The following is a 22869-nucleotide window of genomic DNA, read 5'->3' on the forward strand; positions in this document are numbered from 1 at the left end:
CATGTCCAGCAACAACAGACAAGTGGGAAACAAGGATTACCTGCAGATGTGACTGGACTCCTGTACACGAAGCCTTTAATATGACCCCAAAAAGAAGAAATCCAAACAGGTTAAATCAGGAGAACACAGTGGCCAGTTTCTCCCCATCCTATCCAATCCTGACATTCCCACTGAAGTGAGCTGGGGCTCCATCATGCTGGAATCACATTTGTCTGTAAACAGCTGGTTTAAGTAAGACCTCCCTGTAACATTGCTCCTTGTACATTCTTTGAACAGTTAATTCATTTCTTTATGCATACATGAAATGCATGTTGGCAAGCTCTGCTTTGGTGTAACGATGCATGCTGTTCGAGATCCATACGGAAAACGAAGAATCCAGCTAGGACAGCGCTTTTATACGCCATACTCATCAGTCACTAAACAGGTCTTGATTTACTTAAAATAAAAGCAAATGATTCATCAAAATGGAAGATTTTCTTTCTTGATTGAAATATATATTTATTTCTCATCAGCAGTTCTAATATTAAGAGTCATTCTTTTTATTTAGAAACATCTACCATATTAAACATAAAGTAAATATTTTAGTGCATAACTCAATAAAGAATATAAACTCTGATCGAAGTACTTATTTGCCAATTATACTGAAATGATAAACTGTGAAATAATGCATTGGTAGATGTATTTTTAAAATAACTTGCTTTCAATTTGATATGTTTATAAATGTGTTGTGATTTATACTTTACATATATTTAATCTTTGTGATATATATTCTTTTTAGGCACCTTGCAACTGGAAACAGCTACAGTTCTTTGGCATATAGTTTTCGTGTTGGGAAATCTACTGTAGGAGTTATGGTGCCTGAGACATGCAATGCTATATGGACAGCTCTTCAGCCGGTATATCTAAAAGAGCCAGAGAAAAGTGATTATGAGAGAATAGCTGTAGAATATGGCACAGTGTGGGACTTCCCAAATTGTGTTGGAGCTGTCGATGGCAAACATGTTGTCATTCAGGCTCCAGCACATGCTGGCTCTACCTATTTCAATTACAAAGGGTCACACAGCATCGTTTTGATGGCTGCATGTGATGCTTCATATTTATTTACAATGGTGGACATTGGAAATTTTGGCAGAATCAGTGATGGAGGCATTTTCTCAGCTTCAAACCTTGGGAAAAAGCTTTCTCGTGATAAAGAATTTCTGCCTGGGTACAAAACGTTACCAAAAAGCTCCAAATGTCTGCCACATGTCTTCGTTGGAGATGAAGCATTTGGACTGAAAGAAAATTTCATGCGTCCATATTCAGGTAGAAGCTTAAGTAATTCAAAAAGGATTTTCAATTATAGGCTCTCCAGAGCAAGAAGACGTATAGAAAACACATTTGGTATTTTGACTGCTCGCTGGAGCATTTTACGGAATCCAATTATTGCGCAGCCTCAGACAGCAACATTAGTTGTTCAGGCATGTTGCTGCCTGCACAATTTCTTAATGAAATACGAGTCTATATCTCATAATTATAAATACTGCCCACCTAATTTTGCTGACAGACCCATGCTTGAGACAGCTAATGGACTCTGGCGAGATGATACATCTCCAAACAATGGTCTAGTGAGAATTCTAAGATTAGGGAACAATAACTATTCATTTTCCTCTGGATCTGTTCGGGATTTATTTTGTAGTTATTTTGAAAATGAAGGAGCACTCTCTTGGCAAAATAAAAGAATAGGTCTGACAGTGCACCCAAATTAAAGATAAATGTATGTAAATAATATTTTTTTTATTTCAAAATAAATATACATGTAGAATGTGTAAAAAATAAAACAGGTTGGAAAAACATGTAAGCATTGCACAGCTCACTTTGATACTTTTTGTGATTATTATAAATAATTTCAAAGTGTATATTACTTTCACAGTACTTCTATATTATTTATTTCTTTATTATCTGATTTATTTCCTGAAGTATATAAAACTTCTGCATTATGAATATTTTTAAAGACTATATGATGTATATTAACAAAATAAGATTTCTCTCACCAGAAAGCATAAAATTATCAAAAAAATATTAGCTAAGAAATAAATTTGTACCTTACAGTAATGAATTTTCTGTTAGAGATCTGCTACAATACGAAACCTGGCTGTAAACGTTATTCCATAAGTATAACATAGACAAATTAGGCATGAATGTAGATTCATTACAATAGTTAAGATGTGTATCATTATGCTGACATTATTGACATCTATTTTCCGTATACCTTTTTCAGATCATTCAGCTTTTATCATTGCTAAAAATTTAGTTTATACTTATTGCCGAGGCATTTTGTTGTCTTATTCTGTAATGTACGATGCACTTTTATATTTTCCTGAAATGTCTATGCTGTGTACACGCTTAAAGTAGATTTTTTGTTTCCATTACTTAATTTAATATGATGTAAAATTAGTTTTTATTTAAAGAAAATACGCATAACACTTAAATAATAATTTTAAAGTCATGTTAAGTATGATGCTCATAGTACATAGTCTTAAATAATAAAACAGAAATTAAAAACATAATTTTTTATTTTACATATTCTGCAATTAATTCCAACATTCTTCTTTTTAATTCATTTTTTTTCCCCCGTGGTACAGCACCAAAGTCATCACGGAGACTTAGTAGAAAGTGTTCATCATCTGATGTTTGGCTCCGTGATTTTAATCGTGCTGCTGCCAAATCTAAATAAGTCGACAATTTTGAATCGACGTCTTTTTTCTTTTGCTTTTTAAGTGGAGGTTCTAAAATCTCTTCACCATCTACAAGTTGGCTGCTGCATGCAGCTTCTTCATTTAATGATTCATCAAAATTTATGGAGTCATTAAATGACTCCATTGTGTCTTCGATAGGGAGTGAAGGCTCATCAATTATATTGCTCGTGGTCCTGTAAATAGAGAAAACATTAAGAGAAAATATAAATAAAATTAATATATATACATAAACATATACATTGTGTGTGTGTAACAATTTAGATACTGAAGACATACCGATAGCATAGCAGATTTAGCGGGCAATTTAATACAGTACAAAGTCCATAATCCGGACATCCATTACCCGGAATGATCTATAATCCGGACCTCAAAGCCACAAACTTTTTTTGTATGCTTTATGCATGCGTGTTTTATGTTAAACAGATGGTATAAGCTAGGCTAAAATTATCTTTACTGATATTATATATATCAGCAAATACAAAGTAGCATTTTTAAAATCTATGTTAAATTTCTTGAACAAGGAAATTTTTTAGCATAAAATCTGCCGTGTGGAGCATCGCAAGATCGTAGAGGATGTGTCTCCAGATACGTTAAAAAATGATTGACATAATTTATGGTCAGCTACCATATTTCATAGTGAGGACGATGAAGATGATAGCCGCGAATTTGAAGGTTTTTGGACATCGCAAACTAAAGGTGAAATTTTCCAGTTATTGGATTTTGTAAAGAAATACGGAGAAGCGGTAATAAATGAAGATGATATAACAGAAGTTTTTCATTGCGAGGACAATACCCCAACCATCAATCAATTAACGGACGGTGAAATCTGTAGTATGGTTCTAAATCCAGAAAATACCGCTTCCGATAGATAGTGAAAAAAGTGACAGAGAGATTATTGAAAACAATAAATTTCGATTGACAAGTTAGTCGGGATTCTCAACACAGCAATTACAGGAACAGTGGAATTTTATAACTGAACAAGAAATTATGTCTGTTTATAGAATTAAAGAGAAAGTATTAGCACAAAAAACGAAGCAACTTAAACAACTTACATTGAAAGAAATGTTTAATAAAGTAAACACATAAATATTAAGGGTTTTTTTTTGTAAATTTTGATACCCTTTAGATCATAATTGGCTCTTTATTTTATAAATTACAGTTTCATATTTTAATTGTATAATTTCTGCATGCCATCTTTCAAGATTTAAATTGATCTATAATCCGGAATCGCCGAAGTCCCAACGAGTACGGATTATGGATGTTGTACTGTATTTCTTTTTACTCTTCGAAAAAATTATAAGCCAACACAGATATATCAGTGCAAAGAGTGCCTGTGGTTTTAGTTAGGGATGTAAAAAATTTTCATGTAAAGTAGCCAAACTTTGTTGGAAGAAGCTGCATATTAAAATTAAGAATCATTTAATAGCCATAACTAGATATTTATAGTTTTTAAGAAGCCATAACTAGATATTTATAATTTTTGATATTGAACCCACAGAGGTCAATGAGGATCAAAAGGGTCGATTGCAAATATGCACCAACAATTTATAGGAATAATCAAGCCCCCATTGAATAAAAAATGTATAATTAATTGTTTATTGATATAAAACTACACATGTGGTAAGGAAGAACACCATACAAAATAAATATAAGGGAAAAAATACATAAAAATTACTTAATAAAAGTTTAAAATCCCATTTTCAAAATGTATAAATTATTTATGCAAAAGTACAGTATAAAAGAATAAATGCAGTAACAAAGAAAACACAACCAAAAATATAAAAATGCAAACTTTCTCAGAAAACGTATTGTTATATACAAGATGCTTGCAAAATTAGAAATTTAAATTTGTCAGTGGCTCATGGAACCTCTGAATTGCAATTTCAGATCAATATTTGATCTAGATATTATGATGTAAGAAGAGTTGATTATATTGAAGGAGGATGTTCAAGCAGAAGTCTTATTCAAAATGGAAGTTTAGGAATTAAATATTATCAAAGAGAAATATTCCAAAATAAAAGTTATCAAATAATGTTATCGAGTTTCCTTTTTTTTTTAACGTAGTAGATGTACTCTTTAGTCAAGATGAGAATTTTCAATGTAAAAAAAGAAATAGGCTGAGCATTTTCGAATGAAGAAGTAGTCTTAATAAGAACCAAGCAGTTTTATGCCGAACACTTAAAAAAATGCATCATTACATCAAGTGCAGCATTTGCATTAATTAAAATGGAACTTTTCTGTAATGTTGTTTCTAAAAACTTGTTTACATTTGTAAAATTAAATATAATAATAATACAGAAAATAATATAAAATAAATCTAATAAACAATTTTGGTATATCGGTCTTACAGCAGCCTCCCCCCAAGACATAAATCACTAATCGACTGAAATATCTTCTGGAAATCTTGTCGTGTGTTCTTATACCTCACTGCATATTACATCTCAGTTGTTTACCAATTAAATTTAGAGGTACTATAAGCCAACACAGATATATAAGTGCATTGATTACCAATTAAATTTAGGAAAATGCTATAATAAAGATGTATCAATTTTTCTTGAAACTTTTGTTTATATTTCAATATGTTATCGTTAAGTTATATGGTTTAATCCTAGTATCCTGTTCACACGGGATTTGGCGAATTTATGATGAGCAGTAAAAACGGGGCATATACGATGAAGTATTAACGGGTCATTTAAAGAATATATATAGTTATATATAGTATATACATAGAACGTTGTTTGGGTTATTTTTGGTGTTGGCGATAATTTTTAAAATCGCGTCAAGGCTGTAGCGTATACTAGGATTTTACCAGTTATGCTTGTGCAGTTATTTGTATTATGATTATGTTTCATGCCACATATAATAGAGAAAGCATTGAAGAAAACCATCCTTTTAAAGGAAGTCAAAGCAAAAAAAAAAAGTTTGGAATCCCTGCACAAGAGCTTTTGCATAAAAAAAGTAGTTTAGTTTTCTGAAACAATTAACTTAAGCTTTAAATTATTTTACAAACTGGAGCAGAAGATATCCCCTCCCTCTCCTCCAGTATACGTTACATATATTCATAGTTCTGTTAAGAATATGAATGCAACATCTGTTAATAGTACATGTCATTTCTGTTGTCATACAATGTCTATATGAAATGTAGCATATGCACAGTAGTAAATTCCATAAATGGAAATTAATTTGATGCCAAGTGTACATCAAGCAGTTTCAAATTGCTTAACGCTATTAAACACAATGTAATTTAAAATTAATTTGATGATTGAAAACAAGGCATGTCATAAAAAAATGAAATCGTTTCTTATAGCATGAGCCACATTTAAGGACCTTCCAAAATAGTTTTCGTGGCTTCTTCCACATGTGTCTTTCTCTTATTCAAAACTGCACTTACAAGGTGTTTCTCTTTTACATATATAGCTTAGTTAAAATAATCTGTAAGCAACCTATTAAATTTTATATAAATTTCCTTAAATAAATACCATTTTGAAAAGCAGTTATAAAATTCTTAACAACTTCAGGAATATTTTGAGCCTTACAAAAAGTATTCTCACTTGTTAATGTAGTTACAAAATTCCCTTAGCAAATTTATATAATAAAGAATATCAGAACTATACATTTAAAGATGTAATTTAATTTTGTTATTTCAACTACAAAAGTAGAGAATATATATCGTATAGCTGTGATATTTTTAAATATACAGAATATAGTAATCGTTTTAAAATATTAAAAGTTGTTAGAAATACTTACGGTCGATGACTAACTGTATCTCTTAAAAAAGATAATTCCTCATACAATCCAAATTTTGGAGTTGTAGCTTCAGAGCCACTCCTATTTTTTGATTTTTGAGCCTTGCACTCCCTAACATATCTATCACGCAGACATTTCCATCGATGTCTGATTGTATTAACTGAAAATAAGCATATTATAATCATCAGTAAGCATACGTTTCATATCACAAAAAATATAATATAAGCAAAAATGCTCCTTGAAATATATGAAACAGACTTACCGTCGTATCCTATACTATTCGATATTTTTATCCAGATTAGTTCTTTTCTTTCTTTATTGCGATAATCTTTGAGTTTGTGATCCCATAACAGTGGGTATTGTCGAATCTCGTTGATAAGTATTTCGTCGTTAAACGCAGCCTTCATGTTGAAAGCTGTAAACAAAACTTTGGAGCAGATCATGACACGTGATCCGAATTCAGTCAGCTATTGGCTAAACGCGCGCGTCGCGGGCGAAAAAGCTGAACAGGAGCGTCCTCAGTTTTACGTCTTCTGCGTCATGCGAATTAACGCCGGCGTCAAAAAAGTTACGTCAACTACGTCGGGAGCGTCCTCGTGTGGAAGGGCCTTGAGAGAGCTCTGCCTTTGTGTAGCAATGCACTCATCTAGAAATCCGCATGGGGAATAATGATTTACGCCAGTAAAACATTTTTATCTACTTCTGAACAGCGCCATATACCACCTCAACGCGCCACATCCGCACACATATTCCTTGTAAAATCTGCTTATTTCGCTCCCCTTTTACTGCCTTTGCATTTTTGCCAGATATGTTTGAATCATCCTGTTTAAGAAACACGCGCGGAAATGCTATAGAATACACGTAATGAATTAGTATGCAGTAAACCTTTAATAAACGAGGTAACTAGTAAGTAGGAGCACAAAACATCAATATAATGCAGGTAACAAGTACTAGTTACCGGATTCAAATGCCGGCGAACAGAGAAAGAAAGAAAATGCTACGAGAAAGTTCTAAAACAATATACTGTTAAATTCAGGTTAAATTTATATAAAGGTATTTTATATATTTTCTTTTCTTTCACTAAAATTCACTATAAATTTTATCCACATTTTTGTCGTGTAACAAAGAATGAGCGTTTTTAAATATGTTCAGTATGGAATTACCTGCTTGATTAACATTTGGACCCTTTCAATTTTTTGCTCAAAATATGTGTTCTTGTAATAATTAAAAAATCATATATTGATAGTAGATACTATGATATTATAATGTCTGGTTATTAAGAAACATCAGAAGAAAGACAGGTAAGAATACTTTTTTCCGTTTATTTCTACAAATATCTTAGCACGCTAGAACCTAACACTTATATCAATATATAAATACATGGAAATCAGTCCAATATTGACTGTATCGTTGCTTCAGATATTTTCGAAAGTTCTGAGGTACATTAGCATTAAAAATGTAAGCAATATTTTGAGCTTCTTGTGGGATACCTTTTCAACTAGTAGATAAAACATGATTTTTCTCAATAAATGCCATCTGTAAGAGGTATATAGACTCCATTTTATATTTCATAGCGTGTTTTTACTTCTTACATTTTCTCGTCTTACATAAAGATCCGAATTTATACCTAAAGAAAGTGCTGTTGGTTGAAATACTTACAAAATTCAAACACTATAAGTTTGGTCTGAAATACTTATAGCAAACACAGAATGCAAAGTTTTGGGAAAACAAATGCTTCTAGACATATTTTCGAAGGTTTCTACTAAACAAAACTAGCTTCATTTTTGAATTCAGTACCAGTTTTAGGCAAGAAATATGTAAAATACAGCGTCAAGAATTTTTTGTGCCAAGCTAAAATATCATAAAGGCAACTTGTGAATTTTCACCTAGTTTTGACTTACAGTTATAGGTGAGAAAATATGTTGGTTTTTTAACTATTTTGGTACTTCATATTCTAAGTACAGGAAATTTCCGTTTGTTTTTCAAAATGTGAATATTTCCGCCTCTACTTCATGTCTTAAGTAAGAAAACATTACCATCTGCACGCAAATGTGCTCAGAAGTTCAGAAGACGGATTAGTGTGTTAATCCTATACAAAATGGCCACTGAAAAAGTTTTTAATGCCTGCCATTTAAGCTTGCTCTCGCATAACTCAAAAAACAAGTAACCTCTGAACAATGAAATTTTGTATATAGGACTGCTATAATATATAATTGTGCATCTCCATTTTTTGTTGCAATCGGTCACACCAAAAGTATATATATATATCTCTATATAACCACTGTGTTACTCGGTTCGGTGAGCTCAGATTTTTTTATTCTTATAGGTTGGTAAATTGCGAATTTTTTGCTTTAAAAATGATTGAATTATGTTGTTCTTATCTTCCGGTTAAGGTTTTTATGCCTATAGTTAACCTGCATGCAATAATTGTAGAATTATCAGCAATTTAAAGAGTTGTTTATGTGAGGCTAAGCCTAATTTTTGTTTACCATAGCAGGTATATTTGTTTACATTTGAAACTTAGCAGAATAGTGGATTTTTGCAAATCTAGACGAGTAAGCTTCGCAACAACAAAGATAACGTCTTCTCTTATTACTGCGAATTAAATCGTGATTAATCCATTCTGGTTTATAAAGTTATTAAATAATCCCCTATATTCACTCCTTATAGCGTCCACAGCAAATTAAGTCAATTTCTGCGCCTTCAGTGTCTATTTGCTGATGGAGACTAACCGTAAACGTTCAGTTTTGTTCACCGAAAAATCTGCTTTCTTGCGCGCTGCCCGAATTCCTTGTTTAGTAGAAATTCTTATTTTAATTGTAAAAAAATTCTTCTTTAAATTGTTTTAACTGTATTTGTGTTTTATGTTTCTCAATTTTTAATAAAAATATTTTGAGGTTTTTTTGCCTTTTCTCAAAATGAGAACTGCATGAATTGAATGAGAAATATATCTCTGATGAAATTCGAGGGAACAGGTTTAAATAAAATGCAGAAAAAGATGCGTACAATTTCCGTATAAGGAAGTCATGTGGTGTACACAAAAGACATTTTAGTTTAAGTAATGGCAATTTTTTTGTTATTTAAATGCATATAATCTCGTATTGCATTATTTACACTCATGTCCATAAATTAAGGATAATGCAAAATAACGCAAAGGAAGAGTTAAAAGCAAAACAAATTTCACTTATTTCTAAAGCTTATTTATTATGCAAAAGGTAAAGAGCTAAAAAAGATGCTATATGTTTGATATTATTAAAAAAATTAGCGATTTTTTCTTCCTGGAGCAAATTACAAAAAAAAAGCAATTTACAAAAAAACAATATTACATGGTTGGTATGATTGTTAATAAATACACTGTATGTCTCCCAGACGATGCAATACAGTCCGTACTACGCCTAGGCATGCTGAGTATAAAATTATCGACCTGATCTTGAGGGATATTACACCACTCAAAAAGCAATGCTCTCCGAACTTCCCGTAGACATGTAAGAGGAGGTTGATGGGCTGCAACTCGTCGGCCAACCATGTCCCACACGTGCTCTACTGGATTCAAGTCCGGTGAGAATGCTGGCCAGTCCATACGGGTGATATCCTCCGATTGAAGGCATTCGCTTATGATGTTTGCACGGTGAGGACGGGCGTTGTCATCCATAAACGCAAATTGTGCGCCCATGACGCCCCATAACAAACGTACATGTTGTTCCAGAATGACGTTCCGATAGATTTGTTTCCCGGTAGATTTGTCCAGATAGATCCATAATATGGTTCCAATTTGAACATGCAGGTCAGTTCTGGAACCCAGAATAATTCCACCCCAAACGAGCACTCCTGCACCAACGTAACGGTGTCGTTCAATGATGTTTTCTTGGTGGTAACTGGTACCTGGAGCTCTCCATATGAAAGTCCGGCGAGAATCAGACTGCAAGCTTAAGCTAGACTCGTCGGAAAACATCACACAAGTCCACTGTTGCGGTGTCCACAATGCATGGTCACAACTCCAGGATAACCGCAGGCGACAGTGAGTTGCAGTACGTGGAACGCATCTGACAGCTCTACGAGAATACAGACTAATCTGTTCTAAGCGTCTGTACACGGTCTGCCTTGAAATTGTCGTACCAGTGGCTGAAGAGAGCTGACGAGACAGGTCTGAGGCTGTACTCCGCCTGCTTCTTTTGGCAGTATCTTCCAAATACCAGTCCTCATTCGGTGTTGTAACTATGGGGCGACCTGTGCTGTAACGTCTACTCACATTACCATCATCTTGGAATCGTTGCCAAAGCCTGGAGATGACACTCTGGGCAATTCCAAGTTCGTCTGATACTTCCAGTTGAATACGCCCACATTCCAAACGGCCGATAATTCTACCACGTAAAAAATCATCCAAATGCGTCCTTTGTGTCATAACTATTCGGTTATTGCGCTGAAATTCTTATAAAGCGCCGGCGAACAATTTTACTACTTTGCCTGTATTCCTTATATATCACTCTCTTACAGTCTCGTCATTGTGATGTACCATCGGTGTCATCTGGTTACTTCCTGAAATTTGCATATGATTCTTGAAGATGTGTGTAGTGATTTTTCAGGTGATATATTTATTTTAGAGTTCGATTTCCGCGTGACTTATGGACATGAGTGTAGATTACGGTAAAGTATATTTTAAGTTGTAGGGTTTATATTTATTTTAACTAACATTTATTTTAAGTTTAAACTATCTTTCCTGTCAAGCCTTACTTTCCCCTGGAACTGCCAATGCCAGAATATGTAAATTTTAGTAGAACGCGCAAGGATTCAAATTATCTGCGGAAGTATTATGATTTAAATAGGAAGGAAACAAGTTCGGTGTGTGAGATTCTTACTTCACGAGCGCGGAGGTAGTTAGCGAGAAATTGAAGAACCCCGCGTTTCGGCCTATGTGCTTGGCGGGAAGTAGTGTTAATCGTTCAAGTGAGCTTCAAGTCTGCTGAACTAGCAGAGGTGTTGTAAAACGCGGTGAGTTAGTTATTTTAGAGAGCCTCGTAGTAGAGTCTTGTCTTTAGTTTCTTTTCAGGTTATTATTTTTATTTGACTACCGAGTTGGCACAGTCTGTGAGCGTCAAGAGCACGCAATTGTAATTTTTACGTTGAATAAAAAGGGACTTAAACCCTTCACAAGACTCTGTGCTTTATACAGTTTTCACAGTCACCTCTTGGTTGCGTGCAAGTTGGAGGCGCGCAGCGTTACATTGGCGCCCGAACACTTATCGAACTGAAATGGCCGAAAACTGGATGGAAGCCGCTGGACAACACCAAGAAATGACAAGACAGTTAGAAGGATTTGGATACCTGGTCCAGACTTTGAGAGCGTCAATCAAGCCAAACGTCCATTTCGACGGAAAAAATTCGGTGGCGGTATTTCTAGAAGGTCTAGAAAACCACTTTCAGCTCTACCCTGTTCCCGAAAGACAAAAAGTTGCCATCGCCTCATCAGCACTAAGAGGACAGGCCGCGCTATGGTGGAAAAATATAGGTAAATTTTTAGTAGGGGAATTTGGAAGCCAGACATATACATTTGAAAATTTCAAAAAATCGTTAGTAAAAGCCTTCCCCATAGTGAAAGATCGCGCACGGCTGGAAGCCGAGCTATATAGTTTCTATCAACGGGATACAGCAGAATTGACGGACTTTATTCTGCAAAAAATCAAGCTAACGGATATGCTGTATGGAAAGAAACCCGATGCGGAGATTATTGAAATAATATTACCAAGATTGTTACCCGCTGTTCAAGACTACTTTGAAATTAGAAACCCAAGCACATTGCAGGAACTTTTCGAATTGGCGGTGAAGTTTCGAAATCGCAGAATAGCGGAAAAAGCGAGAGGGGAAACATATTCTCAAAGTACCCGAAAGAAATCTTCAAAGGAGGAAACCAGAAATGGAAATCGCTCTTATGGGGGAAAAAGCTATCAAGCTAACACATCGAAACTCGAAGGTCAAGGCCCAAAAAGAAAATTTGAAAATAAGCATCCGCGTACCCAGAAGACACAGATTGAAAGGAAAGCTTTAAACGAGTAGAGGGGCCTGTGAAAGGGAGGGTCCAGACCCCGGAAGTTTTAAAAAAAACCCTCAAATAGACATTTAAATACGGTCATCGTAAAAAACTCACAGCTACTAATTATACAAGTCCTGGTTGGCGATGTACCAGTAGAAGCCCTCATCGATACAGGAGCAGAAGGAAATTTTATGAGTGAAAATATGATACAGGAGCAGAAGGAAATTTTATGAGCGAAAAGAATTTTTATAGGGTACGACTATTTAAAACCAAAAATACGGAAATTATAGCGGCGCAAGGAAAAACATGTCACTGCATCGGGAAATTATCATTAAACTTACAGGTAAAAGAGGAAAGTCTCAAAGTATTAATTTTTGTGGTGAAAGATCTGTAACACTCTCTTATTTTAGGTATGGACTTTTTAAGGGCCGCGAGGGCCAAATTAAATTTTCAAGATAATTCCGTGGTGTTGGAGATGGACCAGAGGGTGGTGGAACCTGTGGAGACACCGCAATTGGACCTTAGCCATCTGAATGACCATGAAAGGAAAGCAATACAGCAAGTGGTGAGTAATTTTTCTCATTTGTTTTCAGAAAAACCAGGAAAACTGCCAAATAGTGACGCACAAGATTCAATTAAATGCCGAAAAACCTTGTAGGACTAAGCCATACCGTTATGACAAACAAAAAGACTTAATCATCGAAGAACATATTCAGGAGATGTTAAAGAATAAAATAATAACGCCCATAAATAGTGAGTACGCAAGTCCAATCGTACTATGTAGGAAAAAGAACGAGTTTCCTCCTTCGGATAAAAGGGCTTGGAGGTTTGCTATTGATTACAGAAAACTAAATAGTATTACCAAATTTCCAGTTTACCCTTTGCCGGTTATAGACGAGATCATTAGACAGATCAAATCGACAAGATATATGTCTACTTTGGACTTAACGTCTGGCTACTATCAAATAGCTATGAGACCCGAAGATATACATAAAACTGCGTTTATAACAAAATCGGGCACTTATGCATTTTTACGCATGCCTTTTGGGTTGTGTGGGGCCCCATCAACATTCCAGAGAGCTATGGACATTGTTCTAAAGCCTGTCCTAGGAAAGTCAACTTTAAATTATCTAGATGATATAATTATAACGAGTAGTACGTTGGAACGACATATTAATGATTTAGAACAAGTTTTTAAATTATTAAAAGAGGCCGGTCTTACAATTAACGCCTCAAAATGCAAGTTCGCAACTAAAGAACTTAAATATCTCGGTTATAAAATTTCGCAAAAGGGTATAGAAACGCAAGATTCAAAAATAAAAGCTATTAAGAATTTCCCACCGCCCAACACCGCCAAGAAACTTTCTTCCTTCCTTGGGTTATGTTCTTACTATCGATCTTTCATAAAAGATTTCGCTAATATTGTTGAACCACTCTTAGTAATCAAAAGAAAAAAGGGGAAATTTACGTGGACAGCGGAAGCTAACACAGCTTTTGAAAGATTAAAAGAAGCGCTTATTAATGCCCCTGTTTTAAAATTCCCGGAGGGGGACGAAAACCTGGAAATTGCAGCAGATGCGTCAGACTATGCGGTGGGGCGGCTCTTATGCAAAATAACCATCCGCTGGCATTTTTTAGTAAAACGTTGAATCAGACACAAAGGAATTATACAGCTACAGAAAGAGAAACATTAGCCGTATTAATGGCTGTACACAAATTTCGAGTTTATTTCGGCTAATCGCCAGTAACAGTCTTTTCGGATCATGCGGCTGTTGGTAGACTTTACTCGGGAAAAAACCTAACGCCCAGGTTAATAAGGTGGGCTTTAAAACTCCAAGAATATAATATCACAATAAAATATAAACCGGGTAAGGAAAACAACGTAGCTGACGCACTTTCTCGTATAAAACTGGACGATGAAGGAAATGAACTTAAATGCGCTGTGTTGACTTCAAAAATTTTAGATTCTAGAGATACGGTTATTACTGAACTGAAAGCTGATCCTGAATTTGGAAATATCTATGCTTATTTGAAACACCCCGAAAGCTTCGAGCACACAGATATCGATGCGATAAGAAATAGAGCAAAAAACTATGAAATAATAGATAATTTATTATTTTATACGAAAACAACAAACGAAAATCTTGAGTATAAGCCAGTCATCCCAGCCTCGCTTCGATTAAGCATTTTGAAGGAGTTGCACGAAGCAAAAACAGCGGGCCACCTAGGGGTCAGAAAGACTATAAAAAGGGTACGCGAGGCGGTATATTTCCCGCAATTATACAAAATAGTAACGGCGTATGTCAGGTCCTGCAATCAATGTCAGTTAATAAATGATATTAATTACAGCCCGGCCGGGTACTTAAATAGCATTCGCGCTACATTTCCGAATGAAATTTTAGGCATAGATCTTCTTGGTCCCTTCCCCCAGAGCGAGTTAAATAAAAATCGTTTTCTTTTAGTAATAGTAGATCATTTTTCAAAATGGATAGAAATTGTTCCTCTTAAACGCGCGTCAGCCAAAACAGTCGCAGATGCATTCTTACACAGATACATTTTAAAATACGGTGCACCGATAAAAGTCATTAGCGATAACGGAAAGCAATTCATTAGTCAAATATTTGAAAACATATGCAATGGACTTGGCATACGCCATATCAAAATGGTTCCGTATAGACCACAGGCTAACATAGCAGAAAGAGTTAATAAAAATATAGTAAAAATAATTCGCAGTTACGTGAGCACACATCACAAGCGCTGGGATGGCTACATAAATGAATTAGCTTATGCTTTAAGAACGGCACATCATGATACTACGGGAAAAACTCCAGCAGAATTATTCTTAGGCCAAAATTAATTACGCCTTTAGATAAATTATTCTTTGTGCAACAAAGAGAGCAGGAGTTTAAACAAAAAGATGTGCAAAAGCTAATTGATCAAGCGCTTAAAACCTCGGATACGGCAAGAAATAGACAGAAAATATATTATGATAGAAAACGCCGTGAAGCAGATTTTAAAGTTGGGGATAAAGTATTGAAGCGGAAATTTTCTTTATCAAGTGCCCCAGACAATTTTACGGCAAAGCTAGCTCCAAAGTTTGAAGGCCCCTATGTAATTCAGGAAATCAAAGGAGTAGTCTTATATCTTAAGAACGAGAGAGGGGAAATCTGTAAAGCAAGTCCCGACCAGGTGAAAAAATACTATAATCCAAATGATTTTGAAATCCTTAAATGTTTCTTGCAGGACTCAAGTCTAAACGAAGTAGAAGGTCCAGAGACTACAACAACTATTCCACCACCCAAGAAACAGAGAACTGAAGAGAGACCTAGCCCTTCTACAACCCGGACGTCGGTATCAAAAAGAAAAAATAATTTTCAAACTCCAGCGTTTAAGAAAAACAAAAATACAGATGCACCGGGTAAAGAAACCGTGGTAAAGAGAAAAACACTACCTACAAAAGATTGCAGGAAAAATTATACATCAAGGAGAACGCGCACACGGCCACAGAGTCAGGTGCCAGCAAGGCCGCCGTTCCGGAAACTGAAACGGCAACAGGAGGCACAAAAATACGAGGAACAAAAGAAATTCAAGAAGGACTCCAGACCGGAGGACGTCAAGACCAGCCGTCCCAGGGAGAAACGGAAAGGCCAACAACCAGACGATTACTCCGCCAAGAGGCCAGCATGTAGAGGACGCAAAAGAAAAAGTCAGGTGGACGACACGCGGAGGGCAGTAAGGAGAAGATTAACATCCATGAAACCTCTAACTTGGGACCAATTCTGCCAAAAACGAATGACGGAGTTTCAAGCATCGAAAACTCAAAGATAAGTTAAAACCTTCTATAATTTTTTTTCTCTTTTGTTCCGAAATGTTATGCATAAGTACGAAGTTCTATGTTTTGACGAAAGTCAATATGTCTCGGTTGAGACTTAGTTTTGTTTTACTTCATTTAGCTAAGGCAAAAGTATTATTTTCTTTAAGTGTAAAAGCTAAAAACAAGCATTTTCTGTTGGTCGAAAGACTAATTCTGTTATGTTAAAGCCAAAATTTGGCCGAAGATAAAAATAACTTCGTATTCTTGTATTAATAAGAATTTTACTTTCAGTGCCGCCAGCTTGGCGAAGAATGAGTAAAGTAAAAATTTATTTTCTCTTATTCATTTTATGGTAAATTGTAAAAAGCATATGTATTAAAAGTTTGTAAATGTATGTAAATACTTGAATGTTATGTAAAAGTAGAATTTAGTCTAGAAGCATAAAATTGTAGATGCAAAAAGTGAATGCTTAAAAGCAATGAAGTCAAAATTTAACTATTAAATTGTAGATAAAGTCATGCTTTAGAGCGAAAGCCTGCATGTTTTAAGATGAATGAGGGGGAAGTTAGAATGAATGTGTTTTGTAGGGTTCTCCACCTACATTTGAATTTTTAAGACTATTAAAGTAGCTCATTGAGTTGTAGAATGTCGAGTAAGGTGTGTCTATTTGGTCGTTGAATTCTAACAAATCATGGTGGTTAGGGGAAGTGTTGTAAGACTAAAACACGAATATTCCCGTTTGACACCACACACGGTGGAGAGCCAGGGTAAAGTTAAATTAATGCTTGAAAAATTGAATGAATGTGAATTAAGCAATAAGTAAGAAAAACGAATCGTTAAAAACAAAAATTTATTGTGTCAAGAAAGTGTAAATTATAATGTATGTAGAAAGATACTGATACTTATTCCGTCCAGATGCTGGAAGGAAAGACCAAGATTGATTGATGAAGTCCAGGAAAAGTTGCTGTAAGAAGAGAGCTTTATAACGATCAACAGAATTTTAGTATACAATTTCTTACATAAGATTTTTTTGTGTAAACGAGGTTCTCGCCAGTTAGTTCAGAATTAGAGAAACTTACAACAGGTCGTTTGTAGGACCTGCTTCCAAGTTTTCCAAATTCTGGCAGCGGCAAATGTAGGGTTTATATTTATTTTAACTAAGATTTATTTTAAGTTTAAACTATCTTTCCTGTCAAGCCTTACTTTCCCCTGGAACTGCCAATTCCAGAATATGTAAATTTTAGTAGAACGCGCAAGGATTCAAATTATCTGCGGAAGTATTATGATTTAAATAGGAAGGAAACAAGTTCGGTGTGTGAGATTCTTACTTCACGAGCGCGGAGGTAGTTAGCGAGAAATTGAAGAACCCCGCGTTTCGGCCTATGTGCTTGGCGGGAAGTAGTGTTAATCGTTCAAGTGAGCTTCAAGTCTGCTGAACTAGCAGAGGTGTTGTAAAACGCGGTGAGTTAGTTATTTTAGAGAGCCTCGTAGTAGAGTCTTGTCTTTAGTTTCTTTTCAGGTTATTAATTTTATTTGACTGCCGAGTTGGCACAGTCTGTGAGCGTCAAGAGCACGCAATTGTAATTTTTACGTTGAGTAAAAAGGGACTTAAACCCTTCACAAGACTCTGTGTTTTATACAGTTTTCACAGTCACCTCTTGGTTGCGTGCAAGTTGGAGGCGCGCAACGTTACAAAGTATATAACGTTTTAATGCTTACTTTTAACGATAAAATTTTTTTGTGAAATTTTAGTAATGCATGTCGATGTTAATATGATGAAGAGTTTTTTTTAAAGTGCTGTAGAACAAGTCGCGGAGGAAATATTTTTTTTTTTTTTTTTTTTTTTTTTTTTTTCACTGGCCGGCTGTAGCCTTTTATAGGCATTGGCCACAACTAAGGTAGCAAGCAGTAATCTGTTTTTTTAATCGAATCACCGCTGCCTCCTGTGGAGGGGACTGACAAATTGCATCTATGCCTTCTCCGGAAATCGAACCCGGGTCCTCTGGTACGGCAGTCTGAGTATCAGTTTCCCGTCTGAGTGGCAACGATAAAAAAGAATTATGAAATAATGAAATAAAATGAACGCTTGTAAGATTTTAATGTTTTTTTTTTAAATTACTGTACTATTTATTTGGATTGCGACATTTTATTTCATTATTTGAATAAATATATAATCTTGTATTATTTATATTACGGCAAATTACATTTATAAAAGTAATAATGCTTGCCGTCATCTCTTGCAAGGATGTTAACGCTTGCAAATGTTTAATGCTCACTTTAAATTTTATGTTATTTATTTAGATTACGTCATTGTATTGTACTATTTATATGTTGTCTTGTATTATTTCTATTACAGTAATTTACACTATTTAGATAAAGTGCACCGTTCGATCTGTGTTCCTGCCCCCTATAGAATTTTCATTTTTTAGTTTTACTCGTATTTATTTTTATTTTGTGCAATAAAAAGTCCTTTCCGAGCAAAACGAATCTGATTTTAACTCATGGAAACTTTCAATGCATTCAAAACTTAACAATGCATTTTTTAACAGCATAACATAATGAAATATTCATCGCATTCTCTTCCAGTCCGGCAGGCTCCACTTATACTACCTAGAACATATAACATCTTGAAATAAGTATATATACATGCATCTTGAAATATATGTAAGAAATTAAAGCAGTATTTAAAAAAAAAAGATTCCAGATGTGAAGTACCAAGAAAAGGTTTTTCATTCTAATGGGAAAAAAAAAAAAAAAAAAAACACCTCATTTTCACAGAAGTTTGGAAAATTTGGGATTTTGAAGCTAAAAAATTTGCCAGCTCGAAAGTTTACATGGACGACTTGCTGCATCAGGATATTATAGCAGATTTCGCCCATTGGTTACAGGTTAAAAACATTGCCGCAAAAACATCGAGGACTAAAATGTTGCGGATATAATAAAGCAATTAATGTAAAGGTCGTCGTACGAAATGTCGTAGGAGAAAAGAAAGTAAAAAGAAAAATATGGCAGTTTTGAAATATAGTGATATAAAACATCGTGATAGAAAATGAAAGATGCAAAAACTTCGCAGTTTTATAGTATCGTTATACATGATCAAGAATAAATGGTTATCATGGTAAAAATAAAGCACCTATAAATATCACATAAAATGATAACATTGTAGACAGACGTTTTTTGACTAAAGAATATTAAGTGTATTTTCGTGTAAGGATTTGTGAGCACAAGAAGAAATGAGTAATATTCTGACCTATATATTTCATATTTTTGTATTAAATAATAAATGTTTATTGAAAAAGCGAAAAGTAAACTAGGATTAACAATCCGTGCATTAGGTAAAGATTTGTGCTACATATAGCAATTGTTAGAGGTTTACGCTTTTTAAAGCTGCATTTTGTATGACAAATCTTTCAAATCTTCGAAGTTTTAGCGATGATTTTTTCCTTAGCACTACTGTTTATAGCACGATAATTTAGAACCGTGATGTTTTTTCCTAGCTTTTATTTTCTCCTACAACATTTTGTGCTACGACGTTTTTTCTTTTGTGTCTTTTTCTCAGCGACTTTTTCTTCAGCAATATTTTCCGCGGATATCATCTCTTTAGGCGAGCTTGTTATGTTTTATACGACGACTTTCCCTTTTGCGTCTTTTTCTCAGTGGTATTTTTCTGCGTATTTCTCAGCGTATTAGTAAAAGGTTACCAATTATCTCATAATTTTATGCTCTGTCTCTAATGGCTATTATAAATGGATATTCAAAATTTTCTTTCCGGATTTTTTAAATATGCATAGATGTGCGTAAATTCTGGAACAGTTTCGAATTCGACAATAATAGTTTTACGAGAGTCTAAGATTTTCAACTTTAAGATAAAGCATTTTATTTTATTTCCTTCCCCATCTTTGTCTTTTGAGGTATATGTTTAATTATTAACTTGCATTTTTGTCATTTTAAGGTTCATATGCTTAATCTTTGGGAAAAATTTTTCCCAAAGTGTAATCGGCCCCCAGTAGCAAGATCCGAATATACAGTTATCGGTGTCTTGCGGAAATATACTCTAAACTTCTGCACTGCTAAAAGTACAGCCAATGTTTCTCTCACTGAAGTTTTGTAATTACGCTGTATGAGAGTTTTGGAAAAATAGGCCATGGACTGGCAATTCTGCATCAAAACGGCGCATACAGCGTAATCTGAGGCGCCCGCCAAAATTTCAATGTTTTTGTCCCCTTTTACAAATTTTAAAACCGTACTTGTATTAATGCATTTTTTAACTTGTCAAGCGCCGCATTGACCTCAGCTGACCAAGAAAACCGTATTTTCTTTCGCTTTAGTTTTAACAGCGGTTCGGATATCTGTTCAAAGTTCTTTATGAATGTTCGATAGTAAGAACACATACTCCAAAATGAGGTTAATTTCTTTGGCTGTGTTTGGCGGTGAGTAGTTCTTTATTGCAACTACTTTACAATCTTCAGATTTTTTGCTCCCATGAGAAATTTCATAGTCTAGGTACTTAAGCTCTTTTGCCACAAATTTACATTTGACCTGAAAATTTCCTTCAAGCCTTTAATATATTCGTGGATATTTTCACTAGTTACTATTATGTCGGCGATATAAATAAACTTGAATTTCCCAGAACAGGTCTTAAAATGATATCCGTGGTGCGCTGGAAGGTCACCGGGGCTCCACATAAGACGAAAGGCATTCTGAGAAAGACGTAAGTGCCTGATTTAGTTATGAATGCAGTTTTTTGGACATTCTCGGGTTTCATAGCTATAGGAAAGAACCCTGAGGTAAGATCTAGGGTTGTCATAAATTTAGTTGATTGTATCTTCCTTATAATTTCTTCGATTATAGGCAGTGGACAACGAATTATTTTGTTAAACTATTTGGCTTTCTATAGTCAACAGCAAATCGCCACTATTTAAAATTCGTTGGAGGTGAATCCTTATTTTTTTTGACATAGCACTACCGGACTAGCATACGGACTGCTAATGGGAATTATTTTATTTTTTAATATCTCTTGAATATGCTGTTAAAGTATGTCCTCCTTCACTTTATTATATCTATATGGTTTAGCTTTACAGAGCTGTTATTTTTTTAATTCAATTTATATTGCACTATTTGAGTCATACCCGATTTATCAAGAAATGTTCTCACCAAGGTTTTCCAGTTTCTTCTTGCCTTTAAATTTCATGTGATCTAGTTCGAACATCGATAATTTCACTGGTCCCTCGGGCCTGGCTGGCATTTACGGCGTGAACCTTTCGTGCTGGAAGTTGATATGTGCTCTGGCTTCTTTGAGGAAATCGGTTTATAAAATCACCGAGGCCAGCAAATTTCTAACAACAAAAAATTTAGGACTCAAATCATTTTGAGACTCATTCTTAATTTGGACATTAAATGTGGCTTTGCCTATACATGTGCAATGTTTTCTCTGAGCAGCAATAACTTTGGCATTTTCTACTCTAAATAGTCGGTATCTTTTCAACTTTTTTCGAAAACAATTTTCAGAAATAAAATTTGCTTACGCCTCTGTGTCTAATAATACTTCTGGTGGCACTTTATTTAGCAAACTTTGAACGACTGGTGAGGACAAATTATTACCACCGTGTTTAACCGCAATTTAGAGGAATGTTTGCACGAAAAGAAGTGAATGTACCTTCCTTTCTTCAACAATCCCGGATTAGCTTAACTCCTACTTTTCAGCCACTTGTTTAGAATCTTGCGGCTTACTTTGGCAATCGCCAACATTTTTCTTCCTATCTTGAAAGTTTTACCGCCATTAAGATTTCTCCTATTTACTGCTTTCGGCCTGCAGAACTGTATGCTCCTTCATTAGCCGTAATCTACCTTTCAACACTTTCAGCTACTCTTGGACTTTCGAATTAAATCGCTAGCTGAAACAATTGTTCCGAGGTGCTAGGGTTTCTCAGTTTAATATAATTTTGAATCTAAGGCAGTAGGCTGGGGAAAATAATCTGAATGATCTCGGTATCGGGCCTTTTCCCGTACGGTAAGTTAATGATTTGAATTTTTCTTAAAATAAATTCTGTTAATTCCTCGACTTTAATTAGGTACTTTCCGTATAATTTAGATTCCAACTTTGCGCTGTCTCTGATCACGGTAAATGCTTTTATAAGGGCGGTTTTGAATCATTCAAAAGTGTAGGTCTCATTACATATATCTCCCAATACAAATTTCCCGATCCCTTTGTACCAAATTGGTGCCTGTCCTCATACAGCAGTGGTCGGTATCGTTATTCTTTGCACTTCCAAGACCGGGTACAGCAAAAAAGTGATTGTCTAACTGTTCCAAAAGTTGGGAACCGACGTTCTTCCATCGAATGTCAGAGCGCGTTTCATGAAGCCCGCATTGTGTCTACTAGGAAACCAAATTCTTTCATTGGGTTTGCAGGAGTCGGTGGGGTCTGTGACGTTGATGGAGCCAGCCAGTATGTTGGCTGGTTCTTGGTCATTCATCTGGATTTATTCTGAGGCCAGTTGTAAGACCTAACATTATTTGCTGTCATGCAATGTGACTAGATG

General features: G+C 35.0%; 1 protein-coding gene across 1 annotated transcript; it reads right to left on the minus strand.

Annotated features, from left to right (window-relative positions):
* Positions 1-2318: 2318 nt before the first annotated feature.
* LOC118201567 (uncharacterized) lies at positions 2319-6892 on the minus strand. Its single transcript, XM_035373686.2, has 3 exons — positions 6748-6892; positions 6486-6645; positions 2319-2911 (listed from the first exon to the last, which is right to left on the minus strand). Exons 1-3 carry the CDS (start codon positions 6890-6892, stop codon positions 2554-2556), a joined length of 663 nt encoding a protein of 220 aa, XP_035229577.2. The 3' UTR covers positions 2319-2553.
* Between the last annotated feature and the right edge of the window lie 15977 nt (positions 6893-22869).

The sequence above is a fragment of the Stegodyphus dumicola genome, chromosome 10 (assembly GCF_044657685.1).
Source record: "Stegodyphus dumicola isolate Sdum_Otavi_A_Nest chromosome 10, ASM4465768v1".
NCBI classification, from domain to species: domain Eukaryota; kingdom Metazoa; phylum Arthropoda; class Arachnida; order Araneae; family Eresidae; genus Stegodyphus; species Stegodyphus dumicola.

What these genes read in the sequence shown, in the direction of transcription:
- LOC118201567 (XM_035373686.2), bottom strand. Translation starts at nt 6,892, where the DNA reads ATGAAGGCTGCGTTTAACGACGAAATACTTATCAACGAGATTCGACAA. An exon ending in GAATAGTATAGGATACGACG is followed by an intron (nt 6,646 to 6,747) that starts GTAAGTCTGTTT and finishes GCTTATTTTCAG; the next exon opens with TTAATACAATCAGACATCGA. An exon ending in GATACAGTTAGTCATCGACC is followed by an intron (nt 2,912 to 6,485) that starts GTAAGTATTTCT and finishes CTCTATTTACAG; the next exon opens with GACCACGAGCAATATAATTG.